This window comes from Mercenaria mercenaria, chromosome 18 (genome assembly GCF_021730395.1).
Source record: "Mercenaria mercenaria strain notata chromosome 18, MADL_Memer_1, whole genome shotgun sequence".
Taxonomy (NCBI): domain Eukaryota; kingdom Metazoa; phylum Mollusca; class Bivalvia; order Venerida; family Veneridae; genus Mercenaria; species Mercenaria mercenaria.
The window spans coordinates 50056039-50072910 of record NC_069378.1 but is presented as its reverse complement, the minus strand read 5'-3'; the positions used below and the strand labels follow the sequence as shown (position 1 = coordinate 50072910).

Sequence of the window (16872 nt, the reverse complement as noted above, 5' to 3'; positions counted from 1 at the left end):
TTCACCTGTAGCTTGCTGGCAGCAAGTGATTCTTCTATTGCAGGCTGAACATGGTCTGCATTGTTCCCTATTCAGTCAGTAAATCCATGTTAGAAACAATGTACTGTTATACATTAAAACTACAGTCGAACCTCGTTCTCTCAAACTTGACAGAACTAGCAAAATTTTGAGTTACTGGTAGTTTTAACCATCCAGAAGTACACAGTGTTATGAGATAGAGATTTTGTGAGGACCGGACAATGAGTTCGAACAAAGGGTGGAGTTTGAAATATCCGAGTTCAAGTGAGGAAAGTCGTCTGTAATTTGCCTGCAGAGGAACTGATCATTGTTTATTTTATGCTAACTAATGAAATACTGTATTCTATCAGTTAAATATTTTCATATATCACCACTCACACTGTGAAAATATGAAATCTATATTTTCACACAGATAATGCTCCGCCCCCTCATTACATTGTGTATGAATTCTAAATTATTTGCTTAAAACAGGATGAAAATTGTAGTCGCACTTTGTTCTTTATAGTATATCTCTCAATTCAAATTATTTTACTTAAAGAGAATTTCATAACGTTCGTTATGCAGCAAAAAAATAAATAAAATGGAACTTTATGTTGTGTGCGTCTTTCTAATGTCACAGCATGTCTGACGTCATGTCTGTTTACCCGTGTCTGTTTCCCGAGCTGAGATTAAAAATAGTTGCAAAATGCAACGTAATTAAGCATAAAATAAAAAGAAAATTTGTATGTTTTGAGTGAATATGGAATATATCTGAGAAGTGAGAAAACAAACAAATATCCTCTATGTATTTTTAGCTCGACTATTCGAAGAATAAGTAGAGCTATCCTACTCACCACGGCGTCGGTGTCGGCGTCGGCGTCACACCTTGGTTAAGTTTTTCGTACCAGTCCACATTTTGACAAAGTCTTTTGAAATAAAGCTTTGAAACTTTCAACACTTGTTTACCACCATCATGCCCAGTTATAGGCAAGAGCACATAACTCCATCAAGGATTTTGGCTGAATTATGGCCCCTTTTGACTTAGAAATCATGGTTAAGTTTTTCGTTCCAGTTCATATTTTGACAAAGTCTTTTCAGATAAAGCTTTGAAACTTTCAACCCTTGTTTACCATCACCATGGCCTGTTATAGGCAAGAGTACATAACTCCATCAAAGATTTTGGCTGAATTATGGCCCCTTTCGACTTAGAAATCTTGGTAATGTTTTTCGTACCAGTTCGTATTTTGACAAAGTCTTTGAGATAAAGCTTTGAAACTTTCAACACTTGTTTACCATCACCATGTCCAGTTATAGGCAAGAGCACATAACTCCATCAAGGATTTTGGCTGAATTATGGCCCTTTTTTTACTTAGAAATCTTGGTTAAGTTTTCCGTACCAGTTCATATTTTTTGTAAAGTGTTTGACATATGGCTTTGAAACTTTTATCACTTGTTTAGTATAATAGTCTCTATCTGTGGGAAAGAGTACATAACTCTGTGACCTATTTTGACTGAATTATGGCCCTTTTTGGACTTTGAAATTGGTACTGTTTTCATACAAGTCCACGTTTTGTCAAAACTATTTGACATATGGCTTTTAAACTTTGAACACTTGTTTATCATTATGATTTCCATCTGTAGGCAAGAGTACATAACTATTTTGACTGAATCATGGCCCTTTTTGGACTTTGAAATTGGTTCATACATTGCCATTTAGTGCAAGACTTATCGAAATCAAAGAAATACAGGAACATTGTTTGTCTAATCTATTTATTTCTTTTGTCTGAATATCTGTGGAAATATTTTGACCCCATTCTTCTATCAATTCTTCGAATAGTCGAGCGCGCTGTCATCAGACAGTTCTTGTTTCCTTTTAAAGGTAAAAAAAATAATTTTAAAGGTGGTCTAATGTTAAACCATGAAAAATTTCGTGAACAGTCTTGACATTATGATGGACATATTTCTTCTTCAGGAGGCACGTGCATTAGAAAATGAGATTATTTTGTTACGGAACTTTCAACATGAGAGAATTGTTCAATATTTTGGTTGCTCAGTTGATAGAAGTGAGATCTGTATCTTTATGGAATATATGCCAGGGGTAAGTCATAGACATACTAGTTGATATGAGCTGCGACATGAGAAAACCAACATACCGGCCTTGCGATCAGCAAGCGGATGAGGCTGGTCAGGATCCATGCTGTTCACTTTCAAAGACTATTGCAATCCAGGCACTGTTTGTTTTCTCATGGTGCGGCTCATATAAAAGTTCCTTTTCCTAGTTATCGGCAAAGCACTGCTTTCATTACTGAATGATGGTCGTTGAAGTTGAGGCTCTTGCTCCATATTTGTTTTTAAGCATAGTTTATTCTTTAGACTGAGTAAAATTGAAAATGTTGAAAGGTCAAGTGAAAAGGCTAACGGAAGTGAACTTCTTAATGCAATATTATACAGTAAAGTGATGCACATAAAATATGACATCACATACTTGGGATAAAACTTTCCTTGAAGTTGACATTGACATTAAAGTTTTCATTGAGTAGCATCTATTGTCTAGCAGTGAAGGTTGCTGACTTCAGATCACTTGCTACTCACCACTGGGGTTCTCAGAACTTGAGATGTAGAATTCTTTTGTGTTGAAGTTATGCAGTTTTCTTATGGAAGGTTGATTGTTCTACCCTGGTAACCACCCAAGCTTGAATTAATGCTCTGAGAGACATCTAGGATCTTCTTCCATCATGCAGATCTATAAATACAACATAAACAAAGTGGTTTCCTTTTTTTTTAAATGAGTACAAATGTATTGAGCAATGAAACTTTACATTTGTAGAAACATTTACAGAAGATGAAGTTCTGAATCAGTACATAATAAGCGGAATTCTTGTGTGAGAATTGTCTGTGACCAAATTTAAAACAGATTAAGGGTGTGCCATTGGTCAATTTGTAACACGCTTGACTGTCATTGTAGAGGTCCGGGGTTCGAATCCAGGTCCAGGCACTGGAAATTTCTAAGATGCTCTTATGTGTCTCACACTTAACTAAGAGGCCTGTACTGGTTCTGCCCAGGAAAGATGGCTTCAAGTGTGTTGGTGCTATACACCAGGCATGTTAAAGAACCAGACTGTCTATTCACAAAGAGCTAGGCTATGTTTGCCGGACAGGCCTGTATCTTAAAATGGATTTCTCTGTATCTGTTCTAGGGGCTTTATCTCACTCTGTCCCTCTGGTCAGATCGTTCTGTGACTGTACTAGTAAGGATGAATTTTGTGCCCTGTTTGGACGTATTTAACATGAAAAGGTGCTATATAAATCTGGTATAATAATAATTACAAATTTTAGCAATAAATTTTTATGTCTTCAATTCCAGGGATCAATATTTGACATAATAAATAAATATGGGCCGTTAACAGAACCAGTAGCTGCCAAGTATACTCGACAGGTGCTTGAAGGCCTCGCCTACCTACATAGAAATGTGATAGTCCATAGGGACATTAAAGGTATGTGCTCTCACCCTTACCATGCTAAATTTCTACAATGGACTGGTCCATCTTCCAAATTGGGCAGTACCATTTATCATCTGAAGGGATGTTTACTGAAAATTCACTGACTAAATAGCGAACAGTGCAGACCATGATCAGACTGCATGGATTTGCAAGCTGATCTTGTTCTACACTGGTCGCAAAGGCAGAATCAGCCATGTCCAGCATGGTAAGGGTTAAGTTAGCCAGGGTTTATTCTCCATTAGATTCATTGGTCATCGACAGTGTGATATGTGGACACTTAATGACTGTCGGCAAATTATATGCTCTCCGCCGCATGCAATATCGACATACTTTAGTCTTCATAGAAAGCCATGCTCTTGTTGAGACACATTTGAAAGTCTGAAAAAATGTCCGATTGCCAAATGAGATTATGTAATGAGATTATGTAATCTCGCTTGTCTATCAGTATCATTACATGTCCACTAACTTAGGATGTACAGACCTGATTGCACTAGTCTACTATTTTGCATGGTTGTTTACTGGGCTTCCATAAGATCTCCTTATAATAACATTTACCTGTTTTGCCGTACAAATGTTAATGTTCTGTGGACAATTAATTTATACAATATTTGAGGCTAAAATCTTTTCATTAGCTGATCTTACAATGGCATGTACCACATAATGTTTTCTGATTCAGCTGCTAATTAGTTATAAGACTGAACATACCGCTGCTTTAGGTGTAAATGTATTTTAAAAATACGGTTATTCTCTGTTCAGGTGCTAACGTATTACGAGACAGTGCCGGCAATGTGAAGTTGGCAGATTTTGGTACAAGTAAAAGATTACAAACTATATGTAGTGTGTCGGGACTCAAGTCTATCATAGGAACACCGTACTGGATGGCTCCCGAGGTGATCAATGGAGAAACTTACGGGCGAAAAGCCGATGTTTGGTAAGACTTTATTTTTAAACCCAGCCTGTGCTAGTGCATTGTTTGTTTCTATTTATAATTATGTCTCCCACCACACGGTGCTGTGGGAGACGTAGTGACTTATTCCTGTCTGTGTGTGTCTGTCTGCACTTGTCGAACATTTCTCATCCGATCTTCACCAAACTTGAACAAACGTGTTTGCTAATATGTCCTCAGCAAAGTTCAATAACTATCCAAATCAGCCTTGGCATGTCGGAATTATGGCCCTTGAACATAATTACCGACACTACCGATACAGCGTTGTAGACCGGTTACTTCAACATGTGAATACCAATAGGCCACAAGCTGTATACAAAGACAGACTTACTATTCGGATGATTAGGCAGTTGTGGGAGACATGCGCTTTTCTCAAAAGCACCTCTAGTTTAGGATATCAGTTCAGAAGACTGTCCCATTACTGTTGAAAAATGGTTAAGGCCCAGCTTAGGTCATGGGTTGAACCCAACTGAGGTAATGATTCATGATTTTCTTAGGTCATGGTTTGTACCAAGCTAATCATGTTTGGTACCTTGTTGACGTCAAGGTTCATACCAAGCTGGCCAAGCTCATACCCTTGTGGCGATGGATTCCATCAGGAATGAGGTGTCAAGAGTGATTATTATAAGTTGTAGAATTTCCTTCCCTAAAGTAAATCATGTATAAACTGAAGTTGGTCATGGTTCATACCTGGTTCAGGTTGTGATTCATACATCTGGTCATGGTTGATACCTACATAAAGTCATGGTCCATGCCTAGTTGAGGCCATGTTTCGTACCCACTTAGATGGTGACTGAATTCTTTCTCATTGAAATTGGTTCAGATAAATTCAAACTGTCATCTTATGTTGACTTCAACATTGCAATATAAAACAGATCAAAAGTATGTTATGTTTGCGAACAAGGGCAAGTCAACAGCTGTTTTGCTTTGATTAATCTTATTTTCAATATCCCTGAAGTCTTCAGTTGAGTATCATTCTGCATATTTGACATGAGGTATTTGTAAATTAATGGCTGTTAATGTGCAGGACAGGTGCACAAAATTGTATTAATTTAAGAAAATAATTTAGATGTTGGCAACTAATTGATGCTGTTAACAAGTGGTTTTTCTTACAGCATATTTACTACAATAAATTGTTTTCATAATTAATTACAAGTTGTAGTTTGAGCTAATTACAAAGAAGCTTAAGGGCCGACTCTGAGATCAGAACTAATTTGTTTGCACTGAAAACAATACAGAGTGAGCTGGGCCATGAGTAAACCAACATAGTGGCTTTGCAATCAGCATGGATCCAGACCAGCCTGCGCATCCGCACAGTCTGGTCAGGATCCATGCAGTTCGCTTTCAGAGCCTATTGCAATTAGAGAAACCGTCAGAAAACAGCATGAATCATGACCTAACTACCTAACTACACGGATGCGCAGGCTTGTCTGGATCCATGCTGGTCGGAAAGCAACTTTGCTGGTTTTCGCCTTGCGTGGCTCAAGTACAGTTTGACTTCAACTTCGACTTCCCTTAAAATTCTTCTCATGCTGACATGATTCTAATACTTGCCATTGAAAGACAGGGGTTTTTGGGGGAATTTGAGATATTTCATTATTATTAGGACCAGTTTTTGAGTTTTCCTAGCCAGTAATATCATTTAGAGTTATCCTTGTTCATCGGTACATTTTCTTCTATCCATTCTACAATAGTTCATATGTAAGCACACAGAACGTGTATTGACGGTTCGCTAGAACTTTCAGTGCAAATTAAATATAAAATGTAAATGAGTTGCACCATGAGAAAACCAACATAGTGCGTTTGCGACCAATATGGATGCGCAGGCTGGTTAGGATCCATGCTGTTCGCTAACAGTTTCTCTAATTCCAGTAGGCTTTGAAAGGGAACAGCATGGACCCTGACCAGACTGCGCAGGCTTGTCTGGATCTATGCTGGTCGCAAATGCACTATGTTGGTTCTCTCATGGCTCGGCTGAAATGGTGTCATATAGCCAGTACTGTGTTGGTCTGTCATTAAACACAAATCAAGTAAAATTTGTGACATTTGAAAGAAAATGGTTTTTAAATTAATGTTTGATAAGTCATTGTTACAAAGCTACCTACATTTCAGGAGTGTTGGATGTACTATTGTCGAGATGTTAACGAAGAAACCTCCTTGGGCTGATTTAGAAACTATGGCTGCCATCTATAAAATAGCGACTACGGAATTTCCGCGATTTACGCTTCCGAATGGTTTATCTCCTTACGTTGATGACTTTTTGAGATTGACGTTTAAACGCATTCCTCAGGAACGACCTACGGCTGAAGATTTGTTAATGTATTCATTTGTTAATAGATGACAATGTTAATATAGAATCTAATTTAATTGATCACAGGACTTCCATGACTTACAGAGTATGGTAGCCATGGTGACAAGGTTTTATTGGCTGCTATTAGAGAAAAGTGTAAGATTTTAGCTCGATGAAGTTGAGGAATATATGTCTTTCAAGATGTGTTAAAGAGTTTATAGTTATGTATACTCAAAACTGTGTTCAACATAGCGACATGTTCTACATAGCAACTTGCGTTGCTATAGTTACAGTAGATGGGGACGTCAGATTTTGTTGTGTTTGATAAGCTACATTAAAGAGGCTGTCATGAATGATGAAAGGATATACAGACAATGATCAATGACAATGTGATATATATGGTAGAGAGGCAGAGACAGAGCTGTTCCTGGCAGAGAGGAAAATAAATACTTGTAGCATTTAGGGCCAGTATAAATTGATTTCTAGATAAATTAAGAAGTGCAAGATTTTTTTTATTCAGATTTCTTAATAAAGAAAGGAGGCTTTAATTAACTTCAAAAACTGTTGCAGATGTTCGGAAACAATTAATATATTTTACTTGAGCCTAAAAGTAGGCAGTGAAAACAGATCTTGAGAAAACATTTAGTTGCCATAATATCAAATCTTCTTTTACTTGTGCAAAGTGTACTTAAAACAGAATAAAAAAATTGAAAATTTTTCATGATGAATTTTTCTCTTGTAGCATGAAGTTAGTGCTCCAGAAATTAATTTTTGCTGGCTTAGTTATCATATGAGTCACGCCATGAGAAAACCAGCATAGTGGCTTTGCAACCAACATGGGTCAAGACCAGCCTGCGCATCCGCGCAGTCTGGTCAGGATCCATGCTGTTCGTTTTAAAAATTTTCTGAAATTAGAGATCGCGGATGCGCAGGCTGGTCTTGATCCATGCTGGTCGCAAACGCACCATGTTGGTTTTCTCATAGTGCGGCATATTATTATGTCACAGTGATTGTTATTTTTTGTACCATGATTGTTATTTCTACTATTATAAGATGAAACAACCACCGGTATATTCACACTTAATTGATTCAAGTGAAGGAAACATTATTGCATTAAAAATTTTAGTTTTTATGAGTAGTTTCCATGTAACTTTGGAGAACTTTTCTGTACTTTTCTGATTCAGAGAAAAGACTTCACTGTTGTTTGTAAGTGAAGATCTGCTGAAACTTACAGTAGACTTAAAACATGTCAATAAATTCATATACATTATCTGTAAGCAAAATTTTTTTTACTTCATTTCGCAAACTGTGCCTTTTGTCCTTAAGTGCCATGTTGTTTTTTTTTTCAAAGAAGTTCATAGAATTAACATACTTATAGTTTTGATGTCTGAACTTGTTGGTATTATTCGATCTAGTACAAAATTAAGTCTTGGGTCGCCATGGCCGAGGGGGTTAAGGTTCTTTACTGGGAGCTGCTTGCCGGCTGTGGGTTTGAAACTGTCCTATAGATGCATAATTCTTTCAAGTGAGGAAACTATCCAGCTGGTTTGGTGGTTGATGGTGTGAGGTTGGCATTTGGGGTTTGGCGGTTCTACCAAGGAGCTTGCCTATATCTGATACACAACAGCTGAAGGGAAGTGTGGTTCTTCTTCACTAAAATACAAGCTAGAGCGTTGCAATATAATCAAATGTGTGTTAGAGTGATGTAAGATCAAACAAATACAATAATAAAACTATTGTGAATGTTTATCCCATTTCATCATAATGAGCCATGCCATGAGAAAACCAACAAAGTGCATTTGCGACCAGCATGGATCCTGACAAGACTGTGCGGATGTGCAGGCTGGTCTGGTGTTGGTTTTCTAATGGCACAGCTCATATCTTTATTAGTGAGAAACAGATTGTAGGAAAGTTTATTTGAATTATTTGAAACAGGATGTTAAGTCAATGTATATATTTGATCAAGATTAGTTAAAAGCGCAAGATATGTGCACAGTTAACTGCATGTTTTATGTGAAACAGGAGATGAAATAAATGCACACATTACAGTGTGTTAAATTGAAGAATGACATTGCAATGTGATTAATTTTGAACATGATTTGAATTAACACATTATTGCAGGGTTTATTTGAAATAGATTGTTAAATAAGTACAAGTTAGCTTAATTTCACCCAGGGCTTCCAAGTTTATAATTATGCACATTACAACAAAATTAATTGGACACACATTTTATTTGTTTACACAAACTACCACATTGTTAATTTAAAACAGGACATCTAGGTAATTTGCATATTTAACCATAATCAAGACTACTTGTTTAGCTAAATAGGTAGGACCTTAGACTTACAATTGGGAAATTGTAGGTGGGCATGGTTTCCATGGTGACTGAAGAAAATGTATCTACGGTTGTTTGTCTCTCCACCTATGCTTGGTGAAGCTGTCAGTTATTTTCCAAGAAGAGGTTAATGCTTGTATAGAATCCAGGAACTTTTTTGATTAAATGACTTCTGTAAATGACTGAAATATGGTTAAAAGATGGCGTCCCTTGAAAGATGGCATCTCCTAAAAGATGGTGTCCCCACCCCCAGACACACACACACACCTGTTAAAAGGGGGGAAAATTGGTCACATGACAGCAGCAGCAGGTAATGGCAGTCCGATCTATTTTTCACTGAATTTAAAGTTCAGTTGCACATTTGAGCCCTTGATCCATGCTAGTCCTAAACGCACTATGTCGGCGCGGCTCATTTTAGCATATTCAGTATGAAATGCAGGATATTCACTGTTGTAAAAAGTAAAGTTAGTTTAATTAGTATTAAAACAAAGATTAATGGTGGTTTAGTTTAAAGAACGGATCAGATCAAATAGGGCTCATTATCACTGCATGAACTGTTGATAAAAGTAGCTCTTTATAGAGTTTGTAATTATTAATACTGTAGTATAATTAATTTGAAAAAGATAAACTGTGTCAGATTTATTTTTAGCTCATCTGATTTTTTGAAAAAAAATGATGAGTTATTGTCATCACTTGAGCGGTTGTCGGCGTCGGCGTCGGCGTCTGCGTCGGCGTTGCCTGGTTAAGTTTTATGTTTAGGTCAGCTTTTCTCCTAAACTATCAAAGCTATTGCTTTGAAACTTGGAATACTTGTTCACCATCATAAGCTGACCCTGTATAGCAAGAAACATAACTCCATCTTGCTTTTTGCAAGATTTATGGCCCCTTTTGTACTTAGAAAATATCAGATTTCTTGGTTAAGTTTTATGTTTAGGTCAACTTTTCTCCTAAACTATCAAAGCTATTGCTTTGAAACTTGGAATACTTGTTCACCATCATAAGCTGACCCTGTACAACAAGAAACATAACTCCATCTTGCTTTTTGCAAGAATTATTGCCCCTTTTGGACTTAGAAAATCAGTTTTCTTGGTTAAGTTTTATGTTTAGGTCAGCTTTTATCCTAAACTATCAAAGCTATTGCTTTAAAACTTGCAACACTTGTTCACCATCATAGGCTGACCCTGTACAGCAAGAAACATAACTCCATCTTGCTTTTTGCAAGATTTATGGCCCCTTTTGGACTTAGAAAATATCAGATTTCTTGGTTAAGTTTTATGTTTAGGTAAACTTTTTCTCTTAAACTATCAAGCTATGCTTTGAAACTTGCAACACTTGTTCACCATCATAAGCTGACCCTGTACAGCAAGCAACATAACTCCATCCTGCTTTTTGCAATAATTATTGCCCCTTTTGGACTTAGAAAAATCATTTTCTTGGTTGAATATTATGTTTAAGTCAACTTTCTCATAAACTATCAAAGCTATTGCTTTAAAACTTGCAACAGTTTTTCACCATCATAAGTGGACACTGTACATCAAGAAACATAACTCTATCCTGCTTTTTGCAAGAATGATGGCCCTTTTTAGACTTAGAAAATCATGGGTAGGACAATATTTCTATTATACAAAAAAAATCAGATGAGCGTCAGCACCCGCAAGGCGGTGCTCTTGTTAAACTTCTATTGAAATTTTTTATATTTTTTTTACAGTTGTGGTAGAAAAATACCGATTTCATAGCTTGTACAAAATGATAACTTTTAAAAAATAGACATGGTTCTGCTTTCACCTTTTAGTGATAATTTGTTTGCACATTTTGTTTTGATGGGTCTCAATTGATGGGTGCATTATATATATACTGTGAAGTTGTTAATGTCTATGTGGATTAATTTTCATAAATTTGGTTGTTTCATTCATCCGTCAAAATAAACACCTGCAAAAAAGTAAAATTTCCACTGCTTTATAATATGATCCACGCCATGAGAAAACCAACATAGTGGCTTTGCGACGTTTGCTTTCAAAGCCTATTGCCATTAGAGAAACTGTTAGCAAACAGCATGGATCCTGACCAGACTGTGCGGATGTGCAGGCTGGTCTGGATCCGTGCTGGTCGCAAAGTCACTATGTTGGTTTTCTCATGGCACGGCTCATATTATCTTTAAAAGTTGAAATCAACGAATTCATACCTTTTGGTAATACTGTTAAGTCTTATATTTTGGGGGTAGTTTTCTTATTTCCATTTTTAGCTCACCTGTCACAAAGTGACAAGGTGAGCTTTTGTGATCGTGCGGTGTCCGTCGTCCGTCCGTGCGTCCGTAAACTTTTGCTTGTGACCACTCTAGAGGTCACATTTTTCATGGGATCTTTATGAAAGTTGGTCAGAATGTTCATCTTGATGATATCTAGGTCAAGTTCGAAACTGGGTCACGTGCCATCAAAAACTAGGTCAGTAGGTCTAAAAATAGAAAAACCTTGTGACCTCTCTAGAGGCCATATATTTCACAAGATCTTCATGAAAATTGGTCAGAATGTTCACCTTGATGATATCTAGGTCAAGTTCGAAACTGGGTCACGTGCCATCAAAAACTAGGTCAGTAGGTCTAAAAATAGAAAAACCTTGTGACCTCTCTAGAGGCCATATTTTTCATGAGATCTTCATGAATATTGGTCAGAATGTTTATCTTGATGATATCTAGGTCAAGTTCGAAACTGGGTCACGTAGGGTCAAAAACTAGGTCATTAAGGTCTAAAAATAGAAAAACCTTGTGACCTCTCTAGAGGCCATATTTCTCAATGCATCTTCATGAAAATTGGTCAGAACGTTCATCTTGATGATATCTAGGTCAAGTGCGAAACTGGGTCACGTGGGTTAAAAACTAGGTCAGTAGATCTAAAAATAGAAAAACCTTGTGACCTCTCTAGAGGCCATATTTTTCATGAGATCTCATGAATATTGGTCAGAATGTTCACCTTGATGATATCTAGGTCAAGTTCGAAACTGGGTCATGTGGGGTCAAAAACTAGGTCAGTAGATCTAAAAATAGAAAAACCTTGTGACCTCTCTAGTGGCCATATTTCTCAATGGATCTTCATGAAAATTGGTCAGAATGTTTACCTTGATGATATCTAGGTCAAGTTCGAAAACTGGGTCATGTGCGGTCAAAAACTAGGTCAGTAGGTCTAAAAATAGGAAACCTTGTGACCTCTCTAGAGGCGATATTTTTCAATGGATCTTCATGAAAATTGGTCAGAATGTTTACCTTGAAGATATCTAGGTCAAGTTCGAAACTGGGTCACGTGGGGTTAAAAACTAGGTCAGTAGATCTAAAAATAGAAAAACCTTGTGACCTCTCTAGAGGCCATATTTTTCATGAGATCTTCATGAATATTGGTCAGAATGTTCATCTTGATGATATCTAAGTCAGATTCGAAACTGGTCACGTGGGGTCAAAAACTAGGTCAGTAGGTCTAAAAATAGAAAAAACCTTGTGACCTCTCTAGAGGCCATATTTCTCAATGGATCTTCATGAAAATTGGTGAGAATGTTCAGCTTGATGATATCTAGGTCAGGTTCATAACTGGGTCATGTGCGGTCAAAAACTAGGTCAGTAGGTTGAAAAATAGAAAAACCTTGTGACCTCTCTAGAGGCCATATTTTTCACGAGATCTTCATGAAAATTGGTGAGAATGTTCACCTTGATGATATCTAGGTCAAGTTCGAAAGTGGGTCACGTGCCTTCAAAAACTAGGTCATTAGGTCAAATAATAGAAAAACCTTGTGACCTCTCTAGAGGCCATATTTTTCAATGGATCTTCATGAAAATTGGTCAGAATTTTTTATCTTGATGATATCTAGGTCACATGTGCTCAAAAACTAGGTCACTATGTCAAATAATAGAAATAACGATGTCATACTCAGTTGAACACTGGGTCATGTGGAGATAGGTGAGCGATTCAGGACCATCATGGTCCTCTTGTTTTCACTAGTTTTTGAATTCATGAGGTTGCCACATAGAAATTGGGAATAACTGGTATTTATATATTATGTAATACTTAATAATATTAAGACTGAAAATTTAGCTAGACAGATGAATTGGCGAGAAGGTTCATTTGCATAATTTCTCAAAAACAGAGACCTCGCGAAAAAAATAGGACTTGCAGTAGCCATTTTGGTCAAAAACTTAAAATTTCATGTCCACAAAATAAAATTATTTCACAGTAGATAGAGTGAGAATGATGTCCAGGCCAGTACACCATAGTGTCAGTCCACATTATAGATATTAGAAATCTCAACAGTTTTTGTACAGATCTTAGGCACATGTAAAAAAGGAGAATGTTATTACATGTTTCAATGATTTATGGAAGTGTTAGAATGAAATATATCTGGTTATTTCTTAGTGAAAAGTGTCAGTTATATTTTACACTGGTACAGAACTACAAAATGTGTTAAATTTGGTTAAAATCATCAGAAAGACGAAGTAAAATGGAAATTGGTTTAATTTGCATGTTAGCCTCTTGAAGACAAGATTTTACATTTTCACTCGTGGCTACGTCACTTGCGAACATATTTTATTTTGTGTTTGTTTGGTGGAAGAAATTTGATGATACGGTGAAACAAACAAATATCTGTTATATGGTGTGCTAGTGTGTTGTAGACACTGCCTATATTTTCTTTGAAAGTTTTGAAATATGCAGCGCCTGTTCAAATTAAAACCAATGTAAAATACAATCATAAAGAACAAAACTGTGCTTTTTTGTAAGGATATTAAATTTTGTGCAATTTTCTTGATTTTATAAACATTTTTGGAGGATTTGTTTTAGAAAATCTTTATTTTGTATTATTGAATTTTTGACAGGATTGACATCATACATACTCATTTCCCATAATGCTCCATTGGTTTCCTGGAACATTGTTCCAAAATTTTAGAATGGTTTTCTGAAATCGTCTTTGAGATAAAGGAGGTCATACTCCATTGGCTCCCCAGAACAGTGTTCCAAAATTTTAGAATAGTTTTCTGAAATTGTTCTCATTGGGATGAATTAGGACATATTCCATTGGCTTGCTAGAACATTGTTCCAAAATCTTAGAATAGTTTTCTAAAATCGTCTTTGAGATAAAGTAGGATATTACTTTGGCTCCCAACATTTTAGAGTAGTGTTCTGATATTGTTGTCATTTTGGGAAGAATTAGGTCATATACCATTTGTTCCCTAGATCATTGTTCCAACATTTTAGAATAATGTTCTATAATTGTGGTCAATGGGACCCTTTTCTGCTCTGGTAACCAGCCATATTGAGATCATCAGTAACAGATAGGAACCAAGACCTTATTTTCCATTGCTACAATAATATATTATGCAACTTCTTTTGGCAGCAGGTTTTATGTAGAACAGTCCACATACACTGTTTTTACAATTTTCCAAAAAATGGATCATTAAAATTTGGCAGTCAAAAAATAATATTTCAACTGTTGCATATATATTTGGCACTTTACATATTGATAGATATTTTTATACTTTGATGCAGCAACTGTTTTTTCATCAATTTCTAGAGGAGAAATGATTCATTCAAATCAAAATACTGCAAAAAACTGATTCAATTTAGAAGTTTTATTTTAATTATTTCATCAACGATTGTCAGATAATCATTGTTGCCTGTAGCGAATATTTTCTCATGTTATCTAGAATGCATGTGTATATTATACCTAAGACTGTAGACTGGGTATTATTCACAAGGGTTTTATTTTTGGCTTATAGTCCAGTGGTATTATTTTCAGTAAAATTTGCAATTATTATTATGTTTACTAATATTGGCAAACAGTTCAAATCTTGTCAAAAACAGCCATAAATATTTGAGCCGCGCCATGAGAAAACCAACATAGGAGTTTGCGACAGCATGGATCCAGACCAGCCTGCGCATCTGCACAGGATCCATGCTGTTCGCTAACTGTTTCTCTAATTGCAACAGGCTATGAAAGCGACAGTATGAATCCTGACCAGACTGCAGATGCGCAGGCTGGTCTAGATCCATGCTGGTCACAAATGCACTATGTTGGTTTTCTCGTGGTGAGGCTCATTTACTAGCAGTATGATTAATCTGTTAAAGTATTTCTAGCTAATTAGCTTTGTATGGAGAAATATGCTCAACCTAGGTCAAGAGGTAAAAGGTCAAGGTCACACTTAAATGTCAAAGATGCATTAGGTTAAATTTGTGTCTGCTTTGGATCTTCTTAACCACAAGAAGAAGTTTCATGAAATTAAAATCAATTGTTAACCACATCAAGACAACTTGCAGGGTTTACTTTCCTTATAATAAAGTAGTGTATGAGGGTATTACTCACCTTTAGTGATAGCTCTAGTTTCCACTAGGAAATGTGAGATGCTATTCCTTAGACTGAATTAAATTGAAAATATCAATGTTTATGACATTTTCAACATAAAGACATTCATCAAAAGGCATCATTGATAATAAAACTTGGCATAACAAAAGATTTTTGATATGAAGTTCAGCTGTACATTAATAAAAAGAAAAAATTGCAAATTATTTACAAAGTAAACCAAGCTGTTAACTATTCAGTCATGAAATAAAACTTACGTGAATATCACCCAATCTACTTTTGAAGTCCCCATGGCCAAGACTTAAATCAAGAAAATCTATGCAATTTTTATACTTTTTGTACAGACTTCATCAATACCATTGTTTCTGCATATTTTCAGACATAAATAGCTTGTCAGCTTTTACTTAAATTCTGACAATGTTGTCAGTAGATTTCATTTGTCAACTGTTTCTGTATTCACATCATGATCAGTGATTCCATGATTTGTCAGAAATTTCCAAATTTGCCAGAAACACATTTTTTGCCATACTCAGAAAACAGTATTTTATATAAAATAAATCTATTTGTTATTTTGCAAACAAAAAATAATTTGTTTTTAAAGTGCCTGACTTTTTGTTTGATTGATTATGTTAAGTTGTGTATTTGTTAAAGGTGAGGCTATACCAGAATAATTTCAGAGGTAGACAAACATTACAGTTGAACCTGTGATAATGGTCACCTGTGTCAAGCAACCACTTGCCTTGGGCAGCCAGTCATTTAACTTTGGAAATTGATTTTTATGCCCCCGGCATCTACTGATGCGGGAGGTATATAGTGATTGTCCTGTCCATCCGTTCGTAAGAGGTTAACCAAATGGGACCGTTTCGTCTAGCATCAATACCCCTTACTAGAATGACTTGATACTAATGCAGATGTAACCTGTGACCATTCCTCATCTTCAAACGGCACCTGACCTCAGTTTGACCTTGACCTTGACCTCGTTTTGGACTTGGGTTGCTTTGTATGGGCCATCTCTTGGTTAAACAAATGGGACCGTTTCGTCTAGCATCAGTATCGCTTACAAGAATGAATTGATACTAATACAGATGTAACCTGTGACCATTCCTCATCTTCAAACAGCACCTGACCTCAGTTTGACCTTGACCTTGACCTCGTTTTGGACTTTGGTTGCTTTGTATGGGCCATCTCTTGGTTAAACAAATGGGACCGTTTCGTCTAGCATCAATAACACTTACAAGAATGAATTGATACTAATACAGATGTAACCTGTGACCATTCCTCATCTTCAAACAGCACCTGACCTCAGTTTGACCTTGACCTTGACCTTGTTTTGGAAAATCTATCAACAAGGATGCCACTGGGGGCATCAAGCGTTTATTGAGCACAGCTCCTTGTTCATTCTAATTTCAACCAAACTTTAGCAGCCATCTGTCTTAAGCAACCATATTAAGATATTGCCATGGCTGGTGCC

General features: G+C 36.4%; 1 protein-coding gene across 2 annotated transcripts in view; it reads left to right on the top strand.

Annotated features, from left to right (window-relative positions):
- Positions 1-10339, top strand: part of LOC123539029 (mitogen-activated protein kinase kinase kinase 3-like) — an 87768-nt gene extending 77429 nt beyond the window's left edge. For both annotated transcript variants that reach the window (XM_053529567.1, XM_053529566.1), the window contains exons 12-15: positions 1970-2095; positions 3362-3491; positions 4254-4428; positions 6556-10339. In XM_053529567.1, coding sequence (XP_053385542.1) covers positions 1970-2095; positions 3362-3491; positions 4254-4428; positions 6556-6784 — 660 coding nt within the window. In that variant the 3' untranslated portion in view covers positions 6785-10339. The remainder of the gene's footprint in view (positions 1-1969; positions 2096-3361; positions 3492-4253; positions 4429-6555) is intronic.
- Positions 10340-16872: the final 6533 nt, after the last annotated feature.